At 48.1% G+C, this 25,672-nt stretch overlaps 2 protein-coding genes and 2 non-coding genes across 4 annotated transcripts; all 4 read left to right on the top strand.

Moving 5' to 3' along the window:
- The first annotated feature begins 7,234 nt into the window (after nucleotides 1–7,234).
- Nucleotides 7,235–7,305, top strand: Trnag-gcc (transfer RNA glycine (anticodon GCC)). Its single transcript has one exon. It is a non-coding gene; the product is annotated as a tRNA-Gly (tRNA).
- Nucleotides 7,306–7,597: 292 nt separating this feature from the next.
- Nucleotides 7,598–7,669, top strand: Trnam-cau (transfer RNA methionine (anticodon CAU)). Its single transcript has one exon. It is a non-coding gene; the product is annotated as a tRNA-Met (tRNA).
- A 7,416-nt stretch (nucleotides 7,670–15,085) lies between these two features.
- On the top strand, nucleotides 15,086–15,478 carry LOC113201012 (histone H2A type 1). Its single transcript, XM_026414580.2, has one exon. The coding sequence runs from the start codon at nucleotides 15,086–15,088 to the stop codon at nucleotides 15,476–15,478; it is 393 nt and encodes a 130-aa protein (XP_026270365.2).
- Nucleotides 15,479–16,505: 1,027 nt separating this feature from the next.
- On the top strand, nucleotides 16,506–16,918 carry LOC144256526 (histone H3.1). The gene has a single exon (XM_077801594.1). The coding sequence runs from the start codon at nucleotides 16,508–16,510 to the stop codon at nucleotides 16,916–16,918; it is 411 nt and encodes a 136-aa protein (XP_077657720.1). The 5' UTR covers nucleotides 16,506–16,507.
- Nucleotides 16,919–25,672: the final 8,754 nt, after the last annotated feature.

Below are 25,672 nucleotides of genomic sequence, written 5' to 3'. Positions count from 1 at the left end.
GCATGAACTGAATGAGGACAGGCTCAACAAGCTAAAAATAACACTAAAGGGAGAGAAATGTTGTCATAAAATCTAAAAATAGAACTTAAAAAACGAAAGCAATGAAGAAAGAGGTGGAATTTAGCATGACTCAATATGGACATTTTACTTCATTGTACCTTCTGCAGGGCGTGGAAATAGGACAGGCAGTGAATCCCCGAGGGTCTCACCTGGGAATAGGTGCTGATAATCAGAGGCTGATAAGCTGTTGGTTTGGAGATTTGCATTTAAGAGCTGTCTACAAAACTAAAACACCAGCACAGAACCGTGGCTGAAGCATGGAGTGAGACCACCATACTTCAAAAGAGCTCTGGAGCTTTGGGTGTGTCCATGTGGAGCAGGGAATGCTTAGGCCAAGCAGAGCAAGTGGCTCGCACCAAGCACCAAGCACCAAGGGTGGTCATGAGCACAGTGAAGTTTGTTTCATAAAGGTCACATTTCTAAATAATAGGTGAAAATTGACAGATTGTTTAGCGTGATATAGTGAAGGACTCACACTGTGATGAAACAGTTGAGAATTCCGGCATATGGGAAAAAGGAACGCCAAGATTGAGTTAAGAAACCGACACAATGCATTTCTTCTTTAAATTCTGTTTTAGGAACTTCCTACAGTGAAATCAAATTTGTCAAAATCATTTAACCTGTTAATGATCAAAGGAACCGATACAGGTAGGGAAAACCATAGCTATAATCAAACCTGGGGGAAATGTCAGACTGAGGTGATCCCTTGCAGCATGTAAGAGAAGGGCTGGGAAAGCTATTCTGACTTTGCACATACAAGTCAGCCCTGGAAAACACGGAATGACTTGGTGGGCAGACAGCTCTGTGGAGATATAATTTCAACACTGGAGGAAACTGGGCTACACAGCTTGTAAGATCCCTTCCAACCAAGAAGCCCATGGCTTTACCAATACAATATAAGAGGAATCCAGTTAGATATCAAAATAATTTCTATAAAATAAAATTTTGGATCAAGTGAAGTAACCAATGGTATTAGTTCCCTGCTAAAGCAAACTGCCACATGATGGTGGCTTAAGTCACCAGAACTTAGTTTTTTTAAGTTCCAGAGGCCACAGTCTGAAATCCAGGGTCAGCCAAGGCCATACTCAGGCTGGAGTATGGAGGAGAAAGTGCAGGCCCTGAAGGGTGCTCTGTGCTCCTTGGGTGCTTCTTCCCTGGAGCCACCTGACTCTCACCTGTGGGGAAGGGTACAGTCTTCTCTTCCTTGGGCACTTCTGTCAAACCTCTGCCTGTATCCTAAGGATTCATGATGGGATCCAGAATCCACCCAGATAATTTAAATGAATGCCTCCCCTTGAACTTCCTTACAATGTTTTTTGCGATAACTTTCACAGATCACAGGCATTACCACGTAGACATGTCTTTTGGGGGGCAGAGGGCATCACTCAACACACTATACCATCTGTATTGTTGAGAACTGTGTAGCCCATTGTGGGGAGCCACATTGAGTTACCACGCCTTCCAGTCCTGATGCACCGTGGGATCTGAAAGGTCACTGTAGTCTCTCACTCAGCCTTTTCCCCTACTCTGATAGCAAGGCCAGTCTTCTGAGTAGGCCTACCCTGGGGTTGGGCTACACTCACCTATTCCTTTATAATCCTGCCCCTTTGCCCTGTTTGGGATAGAATGTTCCATGGAAACTCCCTTTGTGTGTCCCCTTCTCTTGCTCTGCCTTTGGGTGTGGCCTTCCTAGATGTCAGTCAGTCTGCTGACAGCGGACATCAGGAAGCTAGACTCAGCCCCTGAAACCTGACCCCTGGCCTCATTTGAATGGCTTCTCCCCAATAAAAGGGCTCAGCATGCGCACGCGGAAACACGCTCTGCTCTCTCTTTTTGTGGACCATTAAGGTCAGAAAAGCCATCACAGGACCCAAAGAAAAAGGTTTCTCTGTCTCTTGTGTGATTATTTCCTACAGCCCAGTTCACCTGGAGAGACCTCGAGTGTTTTAGTCATGAGAAACTCGACAGCCCATCATAAAATTAACATTTTGTGAGGAGGGGATGTTCCAGATTGTATAAAAACAAACCCAGTATACACTGTCTATAAAATATAGACTTCATTCTTTTATTTTTATAAATTAAGTTTATTTAAACTGATTAGATAAAATATAAACTGTGTATGCTAATGGCCTATCATGTGGTGTTTTGATACATGCATATATTGGGTAGTGTTTAAATCAGGTTAAACATATCTCTTCAAGCATTTGTCACTTCTATATGGGGAAGACAATCAAAGAACTGTCTTCCCACTCTGTGAAATGTGCAGGGCATAATTGTCATCCACAGTCATCCTATTGTGCAGCATCACAACAGAGCCTCTGGCCCCATCTGACTTGGGCCCACTGATCAGCTTCTCCATTCTCTCTATATTCTGACTCCCCCACTCTACTCTCGACTCCTGTGAGATGGACTTGTTCTTGTTCCACTAAGAGATGTGCAGTACTTGTCCTTCTGTGCCTGGCTTAGCATACTTGACACATGATCTCCAATAGACAGGACTTCATTCTTTCCTATAGCTGTACAGTCTGCCAGTGTGGATGCTTAGGACACACTTCCCCAAAAGATGACTGCAGAAGTCTGGTGTGCTATCCCAAAATACACTCCTGTGGCATGTTTTAACAGACTGCAGATTCAGGAGGAGCTCTGAAAAGCTGCCCTTTTGCAGAGAAAATGTACATTAGCAAACATACCTGTCAGGAAGCAGGTTGTTCCAGCCACTTTTGTTACCTGGGACAGTCTTCTGCATAAGTCAACCCTGAGTCACTGTGCATTTCTTCCCTTCATCCTCCTCCAGTTGGTCTGTATTCCCACCTGATGCCCCTTTCCTATCTGTAGCTCTGGGTGCTGTATGAGTGTCAATCATGGGTCTTTGTTACCCAAAGACGACAGCTTCCCAGGCAGAGCAGGATGCCAACCATTAAACCAATGGGTTCTACAGATGAGAAATGGATTATTTATCAGGTGTAGGGAGATGGGAGCCCCAAGTCAAATCGGCCTCCATGAGGATATGACTCAGGCGCATTTGTAGGACAAAGGAGCCAGTGGTCTGAGGCATGGGGACAGACTGGAGGCAGAGAAAGTGAAGTATCTGGGGGTTGCGCCTGCAGAATCGAACATGGATCTTCATAAGCCACAAGTTCAGATGATGGTGGCCTCAGCATGCTCTGAGGGAGGAGCTTTCAGCCCTCTGGTGTCAGAAGGCCACCATCAGACAGTTGTGAAGGTCCACAAATGGATGAAGTGGCCTCCACATTTCTTAAAACAATAAAAAAGTGACCACTACTATTGTGACCCCATGGTTAGGTGTCAGCAAAGCTACTGGTGCACACTACTAAGCTGTGTGACATCCAAAATTCAAGCTATGGGGAAGTAAGGAAGAGTAGGAGAAGTCAGAGAATTTCTCCACACTTGCCCTCTTGTCCTGGGAGGTTTCTTTCTGTGCAGGACTTCTCTATATGCACATGTAACCTCACTGGTTTTTTTATTGCTGTCTTACATCGGTTTTATTTGAAGCTCAGCCCAACTCCTTGCTGGACTATATGTCAGGCCTTGTTGGGTTTCCCCTTCAGTTTGCTCCTTTCAGCTCATACCTTTTCTTTGTACAATCACATTTCTACATGGCTGTCCATGCTTTATACAAAAATAATTCACCCTGGGACTTTCAGAATAGTTCTGAAAGTTCCCATGCCAATTAAAACCTATATCAGATAACTTTGTTATTTTCTCTTATAAACCTGCCTTTTCTTGTGGACATGTCAGCCTATGTGTTTTATGATGGACAGGAGAGGGGTCATCTCTTTTGTTGCCCCTGCTAGAAAAAATCACGTGTGAGGAAATTAAATGAAAAGATGACATGATCAACTCCTAGATCAGGGACTGTTTTGCTAGCCTCAGAGGGACTGTGCAATGGCTCAGGACAAGAGAAGCCAGAGTTCAGTACCTGAAGGAAAGACAGTTAGCAAGCACTTCGTTCTGACTGACCAGTAGAGGGAGCCATGCAGTCAGGCCTTACTACAGAACAAGGGGCCTCTGTGGCTGCTGTCAGGGAGGAAGGATGAGGGTTGGAGAAGTCAGAGGAAGGCCAGGCACAAATTGCCGTTGCTGCACTAGTCCCCCTTCCAATGGACAGAGTCCCTTTCTCTCTGGGACCAGGAACTGTGAATTGAATCTGCTTCCAAGCTGAGACTTGTTTTTTATTTGACGCTTCCAAAACTAGGGTGTTCTCCCTACCGCCACGGTCTCTCTCCCTGTCCTAAGGATCCTCTGAAGTAACCTCTCCCTAATCTGAGTCAATCTTTTTAAACACATTTTGGATGACATCCTTGTCAGGTAGGCTACTTACACTTCCTTCTGTGCCTTGTCTCTGCATTCTCTAAACAGCGCTTTCCACTAAGCATGTTTTTAATTTTGAAACTGTTGGGTTTTCCCCCACCATTTAGTTTAGGATTTTTATGGTTACTTTCATAAAAGACAGCGGGATGCTATTTTCCTCTGTCTCCCAATAGTTTTTGAAACTCTAAAAGTTCTGGGGAATTTCCCCGCCCCTTTTTCCTTTGGGAGCGGAGTTGTGCTCGGCCGCAGTGGGACTCTGGCGGGAGGTGGCCGCACAGACACCGCTGCCGCTCGACGTCTCGGCGCCTCTGTAAACCGCAAGCACAGCCTCGACCGCACGTCAGAATTCCCGTCTTTTCCAGAGCTGCCCGCACTCGGGCACTCGGGCACTTGGGCACTCGGGCACTCGGGGACTCGGGCACTCGGCACTCGGGTACTCGGGCACTCGGGGACTCGGGCACTCGGGCGCTCGGGCGCTCGGCACTCGGGCACTCGGGGACTCGGCACTCGGGGACTCGGGCACTCGGGCACTAGGCACTCGGGCACTAGGCACCCGGGCACCCGGGCGCTCGGGCACTCGGGGACTCGGCACTCGGGCACTCGGGCACTCGGGCACTCGGGCACTCGGGCACTCGGGCACTCGGCACTCGGGTACTCGGGCACTCGGGCACTCGGCACTCGGGCACTCGGCACTCGGGTACTCGGGCACTCGGGCACTCGGGCACTCGGCACTCGGGCACTCGGGGACTCGGGCACTCGGGCACTCGGGCACTCGGGCACTCGGGCGCTCGGGGACTCGGCACTCAGGTACTCGGGCACTCGGGCACTCGGCACTCGGGCACTCGGCACTCGGGGACTCGGCACTCAGGTACTCGGGCACTTGGCACTAGGGCAATGGGCACCCGGGCACCCGGGCACTCGGGCACTCGGCCTCCAGCACGACCGCCTCCACAGCGATTCCAGCTCTCCCACCCCGCGCACCGCCTCACCTCCGCGCCTCGCGATTGCATCTCTTCGCCAACGGGTCCGTAGAGCCCTGGCTCTCCCTGTGCCTGAAGGAGCGTCCAGGGCTCCTCTGCCGCGGCGCTTCTAGTTCCGGACCCTGGAGTCCGCGCGGGGGTTTCCGGGCGCCCTCGGCTCCGGAGCCAGCGACGCTCGTCGGAGGTCGCCTCCGAGTCCAGGAGCGCCCCGGAACGCGGGGCGCAGCGAGCAGCCGGGTCAGGAGCCGCAGGGCCCCCACGGCCCTCAGGACCCCCACGGCCCTCAGGACCCCGACGCGCAGGCCCCCACGACCCTCAGGGCCCCGACGCGCAGCCCCCCACGGCCCTCAGGACCCCGACGCGCAGCCCCCCACGACCCTCAGGACCCCGACGCGCAGCCCCCCACGGCCCTCAGGACCCCGACGCGCAGCCCCCCACCACCCTCAGGACCCCGACGCGCAGCCCCCCACCACCCTCAGGACCCCGACGCGCAGCCCCCCACGGCCCTCAGGACCCCGACGCGCAGGCCCCCACGACCCTCAGGGCCCCGACGCGCAGCCCCCCACGGCCCTCAGGACCCCGACGCGCAGCCCCCCACGACCCTCAGGACCCCGAAGCGCAGCCCCCCACCACCCTCAGGACCCCGACGCGCAGAGCACCCACCACCCTCAGGACCCCGAAGCGCAGCCCCCCACGACCCTCAGGACCCCGACGCGCAGCCCCCCACCACCCTCAGGACCCCGAAGCGCAGCCCCCCACGACCCTCAGGACCCCGACGCGCAGCCCCCCACCACCCTCAGGACCCCGACGCGCAGCCCCCCACGACCCTCAGGACCCCGACGCGCAGCCCCCCACGGCCCTCAGGACCCCGACGCGCAGCCCCCCACCACCCTCAGGACCCCGACGCGCAGCCCCCCACCACCCTCAGGACCCCGACGCGCAGCCCCCCACGGCCCTCAGGACCCCGACGCGCAGGCCCCCACGACCCTCAGGGCCCCGACGCGCAGCCCCCCACGGCCCTCAGGACCCCGACGCGCAGCCCCCCACGACCCTCAGGACCCCGAAGCGCAGCCCCCCACCACCCTCAGGACCCCGACGCGCAGAGCACCCACCACCCTCAGGACCCCGAAGCGCAGCCCCCCACGACCCTCAGGACCCCGACGCGCAGCCCCCCACCACCCTCAGGACCCCGACGCGCAGCCCCCCACCACCCTCAGGACCCCGACGCGCAGCCCCCCACGGCCCTCAGGACCCCGAAGCGCAGCCCCCCACGACCCTCAGGACCCCGACGCGCAGCCCCCCACGACCCTCAGGACCCCGACGCGCAGCCCCCCACCACCCTCAGGACCCCGACGCGCAGAGCACCCACCACCCTCAGGACCCCGAAGCGCAGCCCCCCACGACCCTCAGGACCCCGAAGCGCAGCCCCCTCACGGCCCTCAGGACCCCGACGCGCAGCCCCCCACGACCCTCAGGGCCCCGACGCGCACGGCCCCCAACAACCCTGAGGGCCCGACGCGCAGAGCACCCCCTTGACCCTAACGACCCCGCCCCCACGGCCCCGAGACCCCGCGCGAGCCTCAAGGCACCGCAAGTTCCCCCACCGATCCGCCTGGACCCGGTCCAGCTCCGAGAGCCCACCTCTGTCGCTGCCTGAGGCTTTCAATTCATAGTGAGTGGGATCTCCCTGAGAAAGCAGAAAGAAGGGCCGCTGAAGCTCTGTTAGTAAAAGTGAAATTACTGAAGCTTACTTTTTTGAAAGGAAAATATGTCAACAGTTTGATTTAAAAAAAAAAAAAAAAAAAAAAAAAAAGCAGGCAAAGCAAGCATTCTTAGTACCATGAGAGGAGGACGTCAGCGAAGCATTGGTGGTTCAGTGGTAGAATTCTCGCCTGCCACGCGGGAGGCCCGGGTTCGATTCCCGGCCAATGCAGATTAATGTTTTGTGCTTTTTAACCTCGCCATTGCTTCCCCACTAGGAGCTGGCGCACTTCGCTTCTTCACGGAGAAGGAAGCCAGCAGGCTGCATGCAAAAGGGCTAGTTTCCTGCGGGAACATCAAGCTGCTCTCCTCTGGGATGTTTCCAGTCAGTGGCCCTCTGGGTTCTTTTATTTAGGAATGAACCAGGACAAACAATTCGCTTGCAAGTAGCTGAAGGTGGGATGGGGCGGGGAGCCCTTCTGTGGACATGATAAAGGCGCTATTATCTAACATCGCGGCCAAGCAGCAGAGTGGCGCAGCGGAAGCGTGCTGGGCCCATAACCCAGAGGTCGATGGATCGAAACCATCCTCTGCTAACCTTTTCTTTTCGTCTTGCCTTTTCAAGGATGTTTTCACCCAAAAATTCTTCTAAAATTTTAATACACGTTTCAGAAAGCAGACTTCGGTTAAGAAATGCGACGCGATAGATTAATATTAACCCATCACTGGGAATATTTCTATCTCTGCTCCTATCATACTGTGAGCCAGAAGTAAATTCCTGCCACTTCACTTGAAAGAAAATAGCTTTATGTAAAATGGCTCTCCCAACAATCCCTGCCATGTTCCTCCTCGGCATTTATTAATATACTGTATTTTGTTTACTCTTTTAGTATTTTCTCCCCATGGGAAGTCAATTCACCAGGACTGACTTTGTGTCTTAACACTGTAGTTTTTCATTGTACTTAGAACAAGGTCTGGTGCCACCTGGCACATCTTAGGTTCTGTTTTGTTTAATATTAGTTAAAAACTACAATGTCTAATTCATTGGACACCCGTATTCAACGTTATCCCTCACTGTCTTTTAATTTTTAAAAAACTATGGAAGAATACAAAAAGGACCACACAGAATTAATCTATTATTTAATATCATGATATTGACTACAAATCTATTTTATACTTTAATGAAGAAGAACAACCATTCTTGATATGTAAGTACTGTTCAACTCCATCCCCAGACTTGTATCCACTTTCTTAGGGCAACTGTATCATTGATGTTTATCTGTCCCACTCCATTTTCAGTCTGGCCTAAATATGGACATATGGCAATACAATTACCATCTGTCTTGAATTTTAAAACACTTCTCCGTGACAAGATTTTTAATCTCATAGATCTCCAAAGACACATGTAATTTGCCTTCAATAATTGCCAAGCGAGATAAACCATCATTTCCTATTTATTCATGGGACTTATTCAAGTAATGGATTTTTAGTTTTTTCAAAGACATTGTGACTACATAAAGAATACTATTTTAATGTAGGGAACTCTGTTACCTCCTAATTCCTACAAGGACTAGTTCTTGGCTTTATGTAGTTTCCTATTGGTAAACATGGAAATGAAAAGGGTACAGCTGTATAAATGTACCATTTTGAAAAGAGCCAGCCCACAGGCCTCAAAACACATTCTCTTCGTATAGCACTCTTCCAAAAACTGAAACAAATGTCATCTTATTGCATCTGTTGTGATGGTTTCACTGACCCACAGGGAGGAGGAGACTCATGCTGGAAGACATTCTAGAGATCACTTTTAATTGAGGTGAAGGGGATCAGGAAGACCAGACCAGTAAATCACACAGAAAGTGGATTTACAAGCAGCAGGTTGGAAGACGGAACTCAAGCCTCTGCTTCCTCAAAGTGTAGTCTTCAGTGGCCCACTTTGTACTGCGAATGCCAACGATGGAGACTTCCCAATCTCAGAATTTCCTAGGGCGGCCTGATACGCTCCCAACTGAGAACTGCATGTTTCTGTGAGTTTTGGAGGAGAAAAGGGAACTGAGACTCCATGTCTGCCTTGTTTCCTTTCTACACTCTCCACCTGGAATAATTTCGTATTCTATCAATTGTTTTTACAACTTAAATTCTCCCTCTATTGAGTTGTAAAATAGTCTACTAAATCAAGGACAATCAAAGATGCAAACCCCCATGGATTAGCTCATTTCTGGAGGCTCTGCCCGCCATGGCAGTGTACCTACCTAGAGTCTCCTCTGTCCACTTGTAACTAAGTGATGACTCAGACCCTTTTATTAGTAGTCCTGTTCTTCCCTATTACTTCTCCATCCCAGTGTTCAGCTGAAGTCTGTTTTTATCTAAGCACTAAGTTGACTCTTGAACATCTCACCTTGAAAACACAGGCCTCCTAGTGCTGAGAGACTTCCTCCCAGCTGCAGAGGGACAGAAGATAGACCCCGCTGCTAATATTTCAGGTGAAGGATTTTCAAAGGCCACAGACTTCTGAAGACTTTCATGACCCATGAAAGTCCTGCCTGTGGTCCCAGCTACGCAAGAGGCTGAGGCAGGAGGATGATTTGAGCCCAGGAGTTTGAGGAATGCCTGGGCGACATAGTGAGACCCTATCTCAAAATAGCAAAAAACAAACATAACAAGCTAAAAGTCTGTCACTGACTTTTAGTCTATTAGTCTTGCTTCTAAAAAAAAAAAAAAAGTGTTGCCCTATAAGATGCAAGTTGACATCTTTTCCCACTCAAAATGTTTCTTTAAACCAGACAAAAACAACTGGTTCTTCCTACCTCTCAGAAAAAAAAAAAAAAAGACTAGATCAGTGACCCGTTAGATTTCATTAGATAGCTGATTTAAGCCTAATCTGAGAGATCCTGTACTTTATTTCAATAGACTGTAGGAAGCAGTAAGACAAAAAGAAGGCATCAATCACAAAGAAATGGCAGGGAGTTCTAGAGATGGTACCAAAGGAATTCAGGCAGAGGGGACTACATCACAGTGAGACAGAGGTGAGAGGTGACTGATATGCTAATCACACACATTGTGCACATATATCAGAACATCCATTGCACCCCATTAACATACACAACGGATTTGTCAATTAAAAATAAAAGCCAGGGGCTGGGGATGTGGCTCAGGCGGTGGCGTGCTCGCCTGGCATGCGTGCGACCCGGGTTCGATCCTCAGCACCACATACCACCAAAGATGTTGTCTCCGCCGAGAACTAAAAAATAAATATTAAAAAATTAAAAATAAAAAAATAAAATAAATAAAATAAATGAAAAATAAAAGCCAAATGCAGCAATGCCCACACCCTCCACTATTTCCACCTCTTGCTGTCAGCGGCTGAGAATTTTAATTTTTACTTCAGTTCACTTCTGTATACACTCAAAGAAAATGGCTCCTGACGGCCTGTGGAGTGAGACCCTGCATTACAGAGGTAGTTCGTGGGCTAAGGGTGTGGTTCAAGAGTGAAGCATTTGCCCAGCATGCTTGAGGTCTGGGGTTCTATCCCCAGCACAGAAACCCTCTTTCATTACAGAGGTGATCAGGGTTAAATGAGGTCATTAGGGGGGAGGCCTAACCTGATAGGACCCAGGAGACACAAATGAAAATGTGCAGAGAAAAGTCCAAGAGAGCACAACCAGAGGGAGCCTTCTGCAAGCCAGGGGCAGGCCTCAGAGGAAACTGAATCTACCCACACCCGGATCTTGAAATTCCATCCTCCAGAACTGCAAGAAAATAACTGCTGTTCAAGCCACCCAGCTTGTGGCACAGTGTTGTCAACCTTGCTGAATTAACACAGGAGTTTTAACAGGATGTTTAGACACAGTGAGGCAGTAGAGCTGTCAAAGGAGGACTCACAAATATTTGAAAAAAAAAGTCTACCTGCAAAGAAGGCAAGAGAGCAAACAGAACATAAGAACAATAATGTTTAACGAGAAAAAGGAAAAGAAAATGTGCCAGTCATTGAGGTTTCCAAGTTTACATTGGCCAGGTCACCGTGGAAAAACTTCAGCTTGGTCACACAATCATCCTGCCCCTAGGTGTTTTAGCCTAGGTGGTTTTTTTGTTTGTTTGTTTTGTTTTTGCCTCTGTGACCAAAAAGAATAATTTTATAGAAGAAAAAGTTTATTTGGGACTCATGGTTTCAGAGGTCTTAGTTCATAGACAGCCAACTCCATCTCACTGAGCCTAGAGGTGAGGCAGATCATCAAGGCAGAGGAGTGTAGAGAAGGAAAGAAGTTCAGGACATGGCACCAGGAAGAAGAAATATAGCTCAGCTTACCAAGGACAAAATATAACACCCCCCTGAAAAACCAGCCTCTACCTCAGAGCTGTCCAAGGAAGGGACATGACCTTTGTCCTTGGAAGACCCACAGAGCACTCCTAGGCACATTCCCACCCTGATAAGTTGTTTATCTACAAGTAACTGGAGAGATCTGCTGGGCCAGGTGTTCCTGACTCAGTCAGGCTAGGTGGGGACCCATACCAACCCCCCAGCAGCCACCAATCAGCATGAGACAGGGAAGTACCCGGGATGCCAGATGACTCTCCCAGTAGTTTATGGTGGTTGATTATGTGTTGGTGTTACCGCTGTTGACCGGTGACGAGTTCTTGCTCCCTGATGTTGAAGAATAACACCAAAGAAGCACGCCGAGGCAAGGCCAGAGTAGAAATTAGAAATTTATTAAAGGACAGAAGAAAAGACTTCTCCCGGAGGAAGAAGGGGACCCAGAAGGTGGAATCCGTGGAAGTGCAGTTGTCTCCCCTTTTATAGGTTTAGTGATGGAATGTAGGTGGGAAGGGTTTGGGACAAAGGAGTAATCTGGTCATTTCCGAGTCAAGTTTGCTGTTCATTAACATTTCTTTGGGATGAGCTATCTCCAAATCTGTTGGGGGCTGTATCCTGGGCTTCATTAACATTTCTTTGGGATGGGCTGTCTTCAAATCTGTTGGGGGATGTTCATTAACATTTCTTCCAGGTGGACTTTGGCCTAGGGCCTTTTCGGAACTTTATTAACATTCCATGAGTTGTCCTGTTTTCCCTGAGTCATTCCCAGCATGGCCTCCATTTTAGATTTCACTCGATATTAGACCCGATTTACCTAACTACACTGACTACCTAACTTTAAATCTGGCTTCATTGGGAAACCATGTAGTTCAGCATGTTCACCCCTCTCAGTTTAAACCAATCAGTTCAAACAAATCTCCCTCTTATAGTAACCAATCACCCTTACCCAACTTGTTCCCACCAGTGAATGTGCTAATCATGTTTTAGAGTTGTTTTATGATTTTCTCGTGGTGTTGATGATTTGCTAAGAGATGCTATGATGTATGTGAAGTCCCTGCCTTCCCCAAAGAGTGTATAAAATTGCTGCAAACCCTGGCCTCTCAGCGTCACCAGTTGCTGTGTGTGTGCGGGCGCGGAGGACCCAGCTAGCTCGCAATACATGCCTCTATGCTGCTTACATCGATCTTGGTCTCTGGTGGTCTTTTGGGGGTCCCGAATTGGAGCATAACACCCCCCAAATAAAAATTTTTTTAAAAAATGCCCCTGTTGACTTATTCCCTCCAGCCACACCCCACCTGCCTACAATTACCACCCAGTTGATTCATATCAGAGGATTAATCCTCTGATTCAGTTAAGACACTCAGGTGCCATTCATTTCACCTCTAAACTTCCTTGCATTCTCTCACACTTTGGGTGACACTTCACATCTAAACTTCAAGTCATGACAAACCTTCCAACAGCAGCCTCACAAAACTCGGGAAGATCATTGTTTTTTGTCAGTGTTTAGGTCTATAGGAAATATTTAGGTATTTGTTATTTTGAGGGCCAGAACTAGAAAGCATGATCCTATTATTTTCATTTATTTTAGGATACAATTTTGTTTTTTGTTTTGGACAGTTTGATCATACCACAGTACGGCCCCTCTCTCCCTCCACTCCCCTGCCCTCCCCATTCGCCTCCCCTCCTCCACGCTTAAACTTCAATCCTTCCGTGGAAACCTTCCTCTAACGTGCAGACTGCGGCACAGAGAGATGGTCTCAGTCCCCTTAGAACAGCGCCTTGGACGTGCGCTTGTCTTCTACCACACGATGGCAGAAGAGGGCAATAAGTCTTCTCCAGCCGGCTCCCGGAGGTTCATCCCTCGAAGGCATGGAACAGTCTTCCCACAGTCTTCCCGGAAAGCAAAGAATGAAGGGAGGTGACAATTGTGAGGCCTACAAATTCAGGAACACTAGGAAGGCAGCTCTTCCGAGGACTGTCCCCAGTCCCAGTGCGTCCAGCCTGAATGACGGCGCAGAACTGAGGGAGGAAACCCTGTTTTAGAAAAGTAAAGCATAAATCCGTGCATTTTTCAAGATCCGCTGGCTATTAGTATGACTTTGGGGCTCTTTGTGGCCTGGAACTGACAAGACAGAGAACGCAACCCATAGCTTCAAGGAAAGCGAAGACAGAGCAAGAAAGAAGCCTTAAATGGTGGTTTTGGAGTCCCTGGTGAGATCCTGGGGGGGGTAGAACATGGATTTACAATACAAGTGTTCTATGGCAGAGAGGATAACACGGTGGCAGAGGGTATTAATACTATGAAATGCCAGAAAGGAGAATTTAAGCACCATTGTGATACTGGGGAGGGAGAGATTGAGGAATTTTACATCAAGCACTGAAAGTCTCCAGAATACTCCTAGCAAGCCATGGCGTCTGGCTCTCTGCCTACCTCTGTGGCCTTGCTGGATCCCTGTTCTTTATGCACTAGTTCTCCAACCTCTTTTGCTGATAATCAAATCATGGACTCTCAAATCCCAGCCTGATAGCTACCTCTCTGAACCAGCAAAATGCATATCTCCTGATTAAAGATTCTAAGAAAGTGGCTTCTCAACGTTGCTGGGTTCCTTGCTCAACATTTTAACCTGAAGGAGCTTCCCGGCCTGTTGCGCTTGGATGCAAATCATTTCAGCTCGCATATGTGCAGCACTGCAGAGCTTATGCGAAACGGGCGCAAATAACAATTCTTAACTTTACCTTCCAAATAACTCCTTTTTTAAAAAAAAAATTATTCTTTAAGTTTTAGGTGGACACAAAACCTTTATTCTACATTTACGTGGTCCTGAGGATCAAACCCAGTGCCTCCTGCTTGCTAGGCGAGCACTCTACATCTGAGCCACAATCCCAGCCCCCACAAATAACTTATTTGAAAAGCACGACTCCGTGACAATTTGCAACCCCTGGCGGGGTTTTTCAAGTACTGCTACTTCCGGGAGTTCAGTGAATTAATTACGTTGCCAAAAGCGATTTTTGGCTATTGTAGCAGAAAAGAAAACTTCAATACTTTTTCCGAACGCGATAGGGAACACAAACTAACCTGACACTGCCTGTAAGCCTGACCTTTGCAGCGCTTTTTACGCTCTGCCGCCCCTGCGGATTCTTCCCAGCTTCACTGAAGGAAACAAAACAATAAATATGTATCTGCTACTTTCGGTGGAAGCGTGGTTGGCTCTGAAGAGAACCTTTGTTGTACAGGCAGCCATTGGAGAGCCCACGTGGCGGTGGTGTACTTGGGCAGCGGCAGGCGCACCGTGGCCTGGATCTCCCAGAACTCGTGCGCGATTCTTTCCATCCTACTTGGGCGCCTTGCTCCGCACCTCCTTGGAGCCCTCGTGGGGACCGAGGTGGACTCCACTGGCTCGTGTACAGGAAACCTTAAGTACCCAACCAAAAGAGAATCACTACGAGACGGGTCCAGTCCTCCTTAGTTAGAACTCAACTAGCAGCAGAGTCTAACTTGTGATTGGAGGATATATGGAGCTCACGGCTCGGTATTGTCCAATCAAAATGCGTGTTTTAGAAATTGCGTTTACAATATTTAAAATGAACTTACAACTTCAGCCAATGGCTCAGCTTCTTTTTCGCGCCCAAAGTGGCTATAAAGTGTGTGGGGTTTTTTTGTTCTTTTCACACGCGTTTTTGGTGTAGTTTGAGCGCACACGTCATGTCTGGACGCGGCAAGCAGGGTGGCAAGGCTCGCGCCAAGGCCAAGACGCGCTCCTCCCGCGCTGGCCTGCAGTTCCCGGTAGGGCGAGTCCACCGTCTCCTGCGCAAGGGCAACTATGCCGAGCGGGTCGGGGCCGGCGCGCCCGTCTACCTGGCGGCGGTGCTCGAGTACCTGACGGCCGAGATCCTGGAGCTGGCTGGCAACGCGGCCCGCGACAACAAGAAGACGCGCATCATCCCGCGCCACCTGCAGCTGGCCATCCGCAACGATGAGGAGCTCAACAAGCTGCTGGGCAAAGTGACCATCGCGCAGGGCGGTGTCTTGCCCAACATCCAGGCTGTGCTGCTGCCCAAGAAGACCGAGAGCCACCACAAGGCCAAGGGAAAGTGAAGTCCCTATAACCTAACCTTCCTAAAACCAAAGGCTCTTTTCAGAGCCACCCACCGTTTCTGAGGAAGAACTCAGCACTTTATTCTCTGAATGTCAGAGGTGCACGGTTATGTTTTAAGCATATTGGAGTAGTAAGATCAAGAAGAGTGCTTTGAAGATTCACTTTGAATAGAACCCCCCTCCCATTCTATATCGTCCCCTTGCTCTAAATATTTCCGGGTCGTTATATAAGCATTTTTGTGATTTGCCGCAGTGAGTGTGATGTTAAGATGACTAATTTTTCAGGATTTTTTTTTATAGGAGAGCTTGATGGTCTCATAGTCAACTAGAATTCCTTCCTAACAAAGGGCCTTTCAGGTCTGCTTATATTTACTGTAAAAGACCTTAGTATACATCAATGCAAACATCACTCCGCGGATAGTAAGGGAACCTTGAACCAAGCAACCATTTGACTTCATGACCCTCAGTTATGTCAGATACTATTGGTATCACAGTCGAGCACATTTCTAACCCTTCGCCCCACGCGCCCCAACCACTACTTCCCCACACCAGGCAAGACAAACAAGTTTTCATGTTCCAGGAGCCAGCCACTGTGCCAATCTGTTTTCAAACTTTTTTTTTTTCGGGCTTTGGTACAATCGTTAAAAGTAGTTATGAAACACTTTTATATACTAACGATTGCATCATTCTACTCGTAACTTTTTCAATTTATCTGAAATAGGAAACAAAGCTTCAAAAAATGCTTTGGTTTAAGAACAGTTTAGACTGACTCCCACGAATTCCAATTCCAATTCTATTTTCATTAGATCTTATTTGCTTGAAACCGTAAACAAAATAAGTCTCTCAGAAGAGAAAAATGGCTCAGAGGAAAACGGCTCGGAGGAGGGGGTAAGAAACAAAGATTGAATTAGAAGCCAATCAAGTTACAGCTGCAACAGCTCTGACCAATCAGGATGAGATCGTCAGTATAAATTCAGGTCCTTGCAGCCCCATTTCAGTTCTTTTTCCTGAGGGCTCTGGTGATTACTCATGGCTCGTACCAAGCAGACAGCGCGTAAGTCCACCGGCGGCAAGGCCCCGCGCAAGCAGCTGGCCACCAAGGCCGCCCGCAAGAGCGCCCCGGCCACCGGCGGCGTCAAGAAGCCTCACCGCTACCGGCCCGGCACCGTGGCGCTGCGCGAGATCCGCCGCTACCAGAAGTCCACCGAGCTGCTGATCCGCAAGCTGCCGTTCCAGCGCCTGGTGCGCGAGATCGCGCAGGACTTCAAGACCGACCTGCGCTTCCAGAGCTCGGCCGTCATGGCTCTGCAGGAGGCCTGCGAGGCCTACCTGGTGGGGCTGTTCGAGGACACCAACCTGTGCGCCATCCACGCCAAGCGCGTCACCATCATGCCCAAGGACATCCAGCTGGCGCGCCGCATCCGCGGGGAAAGGGCGTGAACTCAAGGCTCCTAGCCACCTCCCCAAAGGCTCTTTTCAGAGCCACCAAAGTTCTCAGTGACAGTGCTGCTCCACCTTGACTTAGGCTTGGTCTTTTCCTCGTAGCCCACGTGAGAAGATCCTCGGCACCACAAGGTATTTTTCGTTACTAAAATCGGTGAACCTTACTCCAAAGGGCGTAAGAGTCAATTTCACATTGGCTCTGGAGTTAGGCTGTGTATGTAGTACGTAGGCAACTGTGGAAAGTGGGTTTCTTTTGTTTGGGGAGCTATTGGAGATGGAGCTGAGTCACATCCCCAGCTATTGCCAAGTTGCTTAGGGTCTCGCTGAAATACTGAGGCTACCCCTGAACTGGGCTAGTCCTCGGCCGCAGCTTCAGGAGTCACTACCGCACTCCGCTGAGGAGTCCTTTCAAAGGATGATTGCTTCCTCCGCCAAGGTAGGCTTTGCCAATAGGTCATCTTGCGGGTTGTGAGTGCTACATAGTCGGGGGGCGGACAACTGTCCCTCCAGGTTCCTGGGAGGTGAGATTGTTAGGTATGTTAGGGGGTGGCACCTTTCAGGAAACAGGCACCCCCAAATGTCCTACCCATCCCACCCGGATTTATGAGATGAAGTGAGGAAGTTTTACGTACCTCAATAACGGGCACGAGACTAAAGAGTGGTCCTTATAGAGAGGAGAGGGATGGGGTGCCCTCCAGTTTTATTGGGAATTCCCAGAGGTTTCCAGAACCCTACCCAAGTCCTCATCTTTACTTGGGACTGACAGCCTGGGAGCTGCATGGACCTTCTCCAAGATAGGATGGTGTAATGTTCAGAATTGGAATTTTTAAGAAAACTGAGAATCCCTGTCAGTTTCCTGCCCCTTCAATCAGTTTATTACCTACCCTTTGAACAGCTACCATCAAGCTTTCTGTGTGAGGGTCTTGATGTTCTGGTTGCCAGGGTGATGGGGGTTTGTGTCAGGTTTCTGTGATGAGGGTACAGGCTACTTGGGAGGCTGTGACTTTGTTGTAGGGACAAATGCATCGAAGATGAAGCTAGCAGGAAACGGTTTTATTTGCCTGCAGCCAGGTTCAGAGGGTACAGCCTTTGCTGTAATCAATCAATCCCCTGAACCCCAAGTTCAGGGAGTTTTAGGATTTTATACCCAGCGTATAAGGGGAGGGGCTCAGAAGTTCACATAAAAGCAGCTTTTCCTTTTATTGTTCTGGGCAAGTTAACCCTTCAAGGACAACACCTGAGAAGGGGAGAGCTTCTTCTCCACTCTTTCCTCCCCCTGCCAGCTGTTACCATGGAGCCCAATTGTAACTTATCTTAAAAATGTAGACATCTCTGTGAAGCCCAGCTCAAGGCCAGAGGCCTGGTTTGCACATTTCTTCAAAGTACTATACTGATACATTTGTGAAAAACTAGTAAGGGGGTGTCCAGCACCTGGAGTGCTGGTATCTTCTCGGCCAGTGGCCTAGTAAACAGGGTGACATGAAAATAGGAAGTTTATCTACATGGGACTCTTGCAGAGACTCTTGTTGACAGTCCCCAAATCAGCCATGGTGAAGACGGCTTTTCTGTGGAGAAACCGGGTGCCACTTCAACTTGATCTTGAAATTAGCTTTTTTTGTTTGTTCATTTGGTACTGGGGATTGAACCCAGGGGCACTTTAGCACTGAGCTACAGCCCTTTTTTAGTTTACAGTTTGAGACATGGTGTCACTAAGTTGCTTAGGGCTCTGATAATTTGCTGAGGCTGGTCTTGGACTAGAAATCCTCCTGCCTGAGATGGGACTGTGGGTGAGGGAGGTTTGACATTCCAGGCCCCATCTTCCAGGTGCTTATCTGTCAGACAAGTCTCCCTGTGGTTTTTACTCCTTTCCTGCTCTTCCATTCAGGGCTGAACTAGCTACCTAACAGGTGGGTCTCATATTCTCTTACCCAGTACTGTGATTGTTAAATCGTCACTCCTGACCTGAAAGAACCACACCTGAATTCAGCAGAGCCAGCTGAACCACTGTCACCAGAAAGAAGGACATGGTCGTGTTCAAATGAGCATTCTGGTTCCCACGAGAACTGACGTTTTGTCTGGCAGTGACTCACCTGATAACCTCATAGGATAAAGCTCTGAAATGTGCATTCCCATGCTAAGACTGTGATGTTGTAAAGTTAGCGCCTTAGCCTTTGGTCTTATTTGCAGGAGCCTAGTAGTGCAGCCATGTGCCTGAGAGGCAATTCAGGGGCATTAGGCCATCTTAACTGTAGGCCAATCACCTGATGCTACACTAGTGATTTACCAGGCAGAAGCCAGAGTGGAAACCACCTGGTACAGACCTGTCTCACCTGGGGCAACTGAAAGCTTCTAAAGACTTGGACCCTTGCATGACTGACTTGCATGAAGTCCTAACCCAGGAGACCAGGTGCTGCCTGACATCTGTGAAGCTAAGTGGTAACAGTTACATTTTGCTTTTTTTTTTTTTCCCCCTGTAGAAGATGCAAGTTATAGACCAAAGATTTGTTGTTTTTGCTCGCTGCTTTATTTCTAGGATGGATTGCTAATTTGCTATCACTCAGGCACAGATTGCTCAGCTCAGCCCTCCAAAGGCTTTAGGAAAACAGAAGATTCCATTCTGGGAAAGACATCAATAGCCAGGGCAGAAGGCCTGATTTTCTTCAGTGGAAAAGACAGACACACAGGCCCACACAAAGGTCTTCCTGCTCTATTTCAAGGACCCTGGCTGGGATTTTAGAGTCTTCTGAGGTCTGCTGTTTCAAATGGAATGCACACTTAAGTGTGAACTTAGAAATTATGGTTTCATTTGATGCTCCTTCCTTCAAAAACTGGAGCCTAATTCCAGTCCCCTGCATGTACCCTGAATTTAGAGATGAGCTTCTAAGGAAAAAAAAAGTCCCGCGCGGCTTAAAGACTAGATCATGACAAGCACTGTACTTCCTACTGGCTAAGTCTAGATGCTCTGGACCCCAGGGGCCATGTGGAAGAACCCTCCAGCAACCCCTTGGAGAGGCCTGCCTAGTAAGAAAGTGAGGCCTTCAACAGTCAGCAAAGAATTATAGCCAGGAAGTGAGCCACTTCTGGCCCCTGTCAAGCCCCAGATGACTATAGCCCCTGCAACAAGTGGACTCTGCACTTCCTGAAATACCCCAAGCTAGACCCCCACAGCTAAACCACTGTGTGCCTCATCTTCAGAAGGTGAGAGGTAGTAAACTTGCTGTATTAAGCTGCTACACTTTTTAGTAATTTGTTTCACAGTGAGGAACTGATGAGACAGGAGAGTCAGGAGTCATCCTAAAGAATCAAGTAGCCCAGGTGGGATGAGGGCCCACAGCTTGGTCCCTGGCTACAGGGACGTCTGGTCCAGCAGACCTCTCCTTTCCTTCCCAGGAATCTGCAGGATTTATTTGTGTTGCTATCCAGAGGCTGAAAACCAGCCTAGCACACTAAGAATTCAGGAGGAGGAGGCAAGCTGTGGCCTCTCAGGCAGAGCAGCTGTGCAGGTAAGCACCTCTGGCTAGCAGCTTTGAAGGAGAAAGAAACCTTACTTTATGTTTTTCAGTTCACTTAGAAATGAGTAAGACTCCAAGAAATCAATGTCCCTGTGAACACATATTGACTTATCAACCAATTTGCTATTTCCAAGGAAACTGGCTAAGAATTAACTCAGTTAAGAGACTGCATGTGCAGGAAGCCTCTCTGACCTTGCCCTGTTAGTGCTAACAATTGTTTCATGCCCGTCTCTTTTAAGCTTTCCCACATTTACGATCACATCTATTAAAGGAACATTGTGAGGTAGGCACACAGTTAGGGTATAGCTCATTCATGTAGGGCAGGGGTAGGGGGGCTTGGCACACAAAATGTTCTTGGTGCAGGTGGGCCCAGGCATTATGGCTGCACCCTCCAGTTTTTGAAGAATTTCTGTGTGTCAGAGGTACCATCTCTAGTGGTCCTACTACTTGTTAACTAAGCCATTACAAATCATTGTTCTCCTTTTTCTACATCCCACACAAATTTAAACCAATGCAGGGGAGGAGAAATATCTTCCTTCTACTTAAATTCATAGGCCAGAGCTTCTGTAACAAAAGATTCATGAGAGAAAAGCATGCAAATGTATTAAATGTAAATTTTGTATGAACAGTCTTGTTAAGGCAATGAGTACTACCAAAAAAATATAAGTCCTCATGCCAATCCAATAATGAGGACACATTGTAAGGAAAAGAAAAAAAGAAGTCTTATTGCTTTGCTAGCAAAGGAGAAATACAGGGGACTTCTAGCCCAGAGGCTGTGATTCTGCCTGTCATGGGAAACAGGACTTTTAAAGAGGGGATTCAAAGGCTACATTCTAAGCTGTTCTTTGTCATGGGTCATAATTCACATGTAGCATTTCTTAGACCTGGGGCCATCCCTGAAGTCTAAATCACTTCATTCCTGTGGTACATAAGCTCAAGGACAGATAACCTGGCCTAGGATGGGAAGAAAAGTGATCTTGATTCCCCAAGGTTAGGGAGGGGAAGAGGGAAAAGAGGTGGGGGAAGGGGATATCAGTTTTAAAATAAGCCTCAGTGGCAGAACAGCAAAGCATGAAATGAACCTGTTGCATTTGGACCCAAAGCAGTTAAACTGGAATGTTGCATGCTGGGGGAGAGGGGGTAGTTACCAAGGCCAGCTCACCAGAGGGCGTCCTGTGGCTCTCTGTCATTCCTTTCCTCTGTACTTAAGACTTCAAGGGAAGGTCAGAAATCCTTCTTGCATGTGCTATTACTCAAGTTCCTGCAACTTTAAATACCCCAAATCCTGGGATAGCATGCTCTGAACCCATCACTCACAGTGGATTTCATTATTTGAATGCCATTTTCCTGAACTACCTGTCAGAGGTACCATCTCTAGCGGTCCTACTACTTGTTAAATAAGAAAAGCCATTGCAAATCATTACTCTCCTTTTTTCTACAAAACAGGTCTTTCCCTTTCTTTAAGAGATGTTTTAGAGGTTAAATGAGGTGATATGAGACAGTGCCTTGATCGATGCCCCAGAGAACACGTTAGTTTCCTCTCCGGATTTGGGTTAGGAGAGCTGGAGAAACAAACCCAAGTCCTCTGATGAGACTAAACTGGGGTTTAACTCTTGTCACTGGTTAAGACTTAGGAAGCTATCCAATTCAATGACTGACACATAAACAAGTCAATTTTATGGCTCATCTCATAGGCAAATAGCTCATCTTATTTCTTTGGCAATCTGTTAGCTTTTGTTTTCCACCAGGCAGACTCCCCCACACTTCTCTTCAAATTCTGGACACTCCATGGAATCCATGAAGCATCAATCTAGGAGGCAGAAATGATGTTGGAAATATGAGTTGAAAACTAATGCTCACAGGGCTCTGATGCTCCCCAGAAGTGCCGAGGTCCTGAAAGGCACTCAACAGGAGCAAGCAGAGCTACAACCACACACTCTAGTCCAGGCTCAGGGCGGTTTCCGCTTCATCACGGGAGCTGCCAGAAGCACTCCCCACTGCCATGGCTCTTACAAGGATGTGGGCCATGGAAACACGCAAGGGAGCATTCCTCTGGTGAGCCAACTCCCGGAGGGTAATGGGCACCCTGTTCTCCACACTTGGAATATTCTACAGTTTCTCCCTGAAACTAGTCAGATAACTAATACATGCTCAATGCCTAGCTGCTGTCCTTGGTGAGGAGGCTCTATTCTAGGGTCTTATCAGCTTCCATCTTAGTCTCAGACACTCAGCTTCTGGGAATAAAGGAAGTTCCTTTATAAATAAAGCTGGCCACTCAGATGAGTAGTGCCCTTTTTACTTCACCCCTGCACCTTGCTTGCTTCTGTCTCTTTCTGTTTCTTTATAGGCTCTCATCAGGAAAGAGGCTGTAAGATGTAAAAAACTGAATTTATTTAGGTATCCTTGCTGATAATAATAATAATAATAAATCTTGAATACATTTAAAATGCTGTACTTTCTTTTTTTTTTTTTTTAAAGAGAGAGTGAGAGAGGAGAGAGAGAGAGAGAATTTTTAATATTTATTTTTTAGTTCTCGGCGGACACAACATCTTTGTTGGTATGTGGTGCTGAGGATCGAACCCGGGCCGCACGCATGCCAGGCGAGCGCGCTACCGCTGAGCCACATCTCCAGCCCAAAATGCTGTACTTTCTGAAATGGAAAATGAGAGAAGCTGTATTAAAATTTTCATTTACATAAGTAGCCTGAAAGAGGGGTTACAAGCAATAGTTCTATATAAGAAAATATGCTTTGAGTGTTTTAATTTAAATTGAAGAAAAATCTTCAGATTTTTTTTAATGTTGTGATTCTTTTTTAGAAAGAGAGAGAATTTTTTAAATATTTATTTATTTATTTAGTTTTCAGTGGACACAACATCTTTGTATGTGGTGCTGAGGATCGAACCCGGGCCGCACGCATGCCAGGTGAGCGCGCTACCGCTTGAGCCATATCCCCAGCCCAAATCTTCAGATTTTTAATGGAGAAAAAAATTTTTGACTTCACTTGTATTCAGAGACATTCAAATGAAAACAGCAATGAAGAACTGTATAACACCCATCAGACTGGCAAAATAAGAAAGCTAGTGTCTGAGTCCCCTAGCACTGTTACAGCAAAAGGTTCTAGAGCCACCTGTTTGTTGCTTACGAACAAGATACTGCCCTCTGTTCTAGGCCAAGCAGTCCAGTATGATCCATTTCCTTGTTCACTGAACATTGAACCTCAAGCTGTGTCCTAAGACGGCAGAAGGGCAGGCAGAACTCTGGGACCTCCACTATTAAAGCCCTGATCCCATGGTAAAATCCTTGAACTTGTGACCTGATCTCCTCCTGAGGCCCTGGCTCTCAGCACCATCACTTGGGGGACTGGGCTTCAACATATGAATTTTGGCACGACAGGAACCTTCCATCCAAAGCACTAAATGTAACTGTGCCTTGGTAGGAAGTGGAGAGACCCCTGTGCTCAGGTGGCCCTTGGCCATGACTTTGTACAAGATGGGTAGGAGAACCACCTACCCATCTCTCCCACGCCAGGCCTGTGCCCCAAGGAGGTCTACAGATCCGTGAAGTCAGATTCAGGATAATAGGAAGGCAGGGAGAATTTAAGGGGATAAGTAAAATAAGAGTGTAGGAACACCAAAAAATGCCCTCTTTTGTCTAAGGTAAGATTAGAAGTAAACGGCAAAAGCCAAAGCTGAACTCAAGACTAAGTCCCCCTTACTACAGGCACCAGTTCACACCGGGGAACACCAGTGCTGGGAACTGAATGGGATGGCCTAGCTCTAGTCCCAAGGAGGCTGATGACCACAGAAGGAGTCCGACCTGTGTGGCTTTTAGAGAAGGCCTGCCTGTGCCTGCCTGTGAAAGCTCCTGTCCCTAGCCTGAAGCCAGAAAGGAGAGTCCGCATGGTAGCAGAGGGCTACATCATCTTGACCTTGGATTCTGTTCTCGAGACATCCAGGTTGGGCGATGTTAGCAAGAGGTAAGTTAGAGAGTAAGAGCTAAATATTGGCCTGAACTGCATGAAAACCAGCAAAACTGAGGGAAGTCTAGAGGGGAGCCTAATGACCACCATTGGCTACGTGCAGAAGGACACCATAATGTGTCACCCAAAATATGCCTCTTTGGCATAAGGATTATGTTAAGCAGATGGTTTTGAGAAACTACAGACATGGGAGAAGTTCTGAGAGCAAAGGGTTCTTTTGTAAGGGGAATTTACATCTAAGCTGGAAGTCTCCATTTGTAATGCTCCCTCTCTCTCCATGCCCCACCATGTCAGGAAAGAAAGGAGGGCTGCCTCAAGATGGATTCTCAGTGACCGTTTGCAGGCCGACCCTTTTCTTGTTGCCATGCTTCTCCACGTCCCCATAACTGGCCTCCCACACCTGCTCCTGTTCCAGCTGAAGATAGTTTCTATGCCACTTCTATGAGGTGCTCAAATTCCTTTGTATCTTTTGTTTATATATGAAATACACATCCCAATAAAGATTTGTATGTTTTGTTTTGTTTTTCTTCTGCTTACCTGTCTTTTGCTACTTTTAAGAACTCAGAAAAAAGTAGAGGAAAAATTATTTTTTCTTCCCTGAACATACACGGCACCAGAACACTGCAAAAACAGCCAGGGCAGAGAGCGCACTCGGTCAACAAGAAAAAAACATCAGGTACCGAAAGGCTCTCATACTGGAAGGCATATTTAGCTCTTTTTTTTTTTTTTTTTTGATAGGATCTCCTAAATTGCCGAGTTAGGCTCAAACTCACAATCCTCTTGCCTCAACTCCTGAGTCATTTGGATTACTGCGGGACCATACTTGGGTCTTGAGAGAATTCCAGGAGCAAGTAAGGAGTTTCTCTGATAAAATGACTTTACAATCAGATTCCAGAGGCTATAGAATTGTGGGCCTTAGGAGAGATGGTGGGATAAGGGCAAGAGAAATCTGATGGGCAGTGTTTTACTCGGCTTTCTCATGGCTGTGACTAAAAGTCCTGACCAGAACAACTTAGGAGAAGAAAGTTTATTTGAGAGCTCATGGATCAGAGGTCTCAGTCAATAGACAGCTCAACCCATCCCTCGAGGCTTGAGTAAAGCAAAACATGACAGAAAAGTGTGGTGGAGAGAAGAAGCTCACATGATGATCAGAAAGAAGAGAAAGAGAGTCCATTAACCAGATACAAAATACATACCCCAAAGGCAGGCTCCCAGTGACCTTCCTCCTCCAACCACACCCCACCCTCCTTCAGTTACCAC

The sequence above is a fragment of the Urocitellus parryii genome, chromosome 8, assembly GCF_045843805.1.
Source record: "Urocitellus parryii isolate mUroPar1 chromosome 8, mUroPar1.hap1, whole genome shotgun sequence".
Taxonomy (NCBI): domain Eukaryota; kingdom Metazoa; phylum Chordata; class Mammalia; order Rodentia; family Sciuridae; genus Urocitellus; species Urocitellus parryii.
The sequence above is the reverse complement of the archived record's forward strand: the minus strand, read 5'-3'. Positions and strand labels throughout refer to the sequence as shown.

What these genes read in the sequence shown, in the direction of transcription:
- LOC113201012 (XM_026414580.2), top strand. Translation starts at nt 15,086, where the DNA reads ATGTCTGGACGCGGCAAGCAGGGTGGCAAGGCTCGCGCCAAGGCCAAG.
- LOC144256526 (XM_077801594.1), top strand. Translation starts at nt 16,508, where the DNA reads ATGGCTCGTACCAAGCAGACAGCGCGTAAGTCCACCGGCGGCAAGGCC.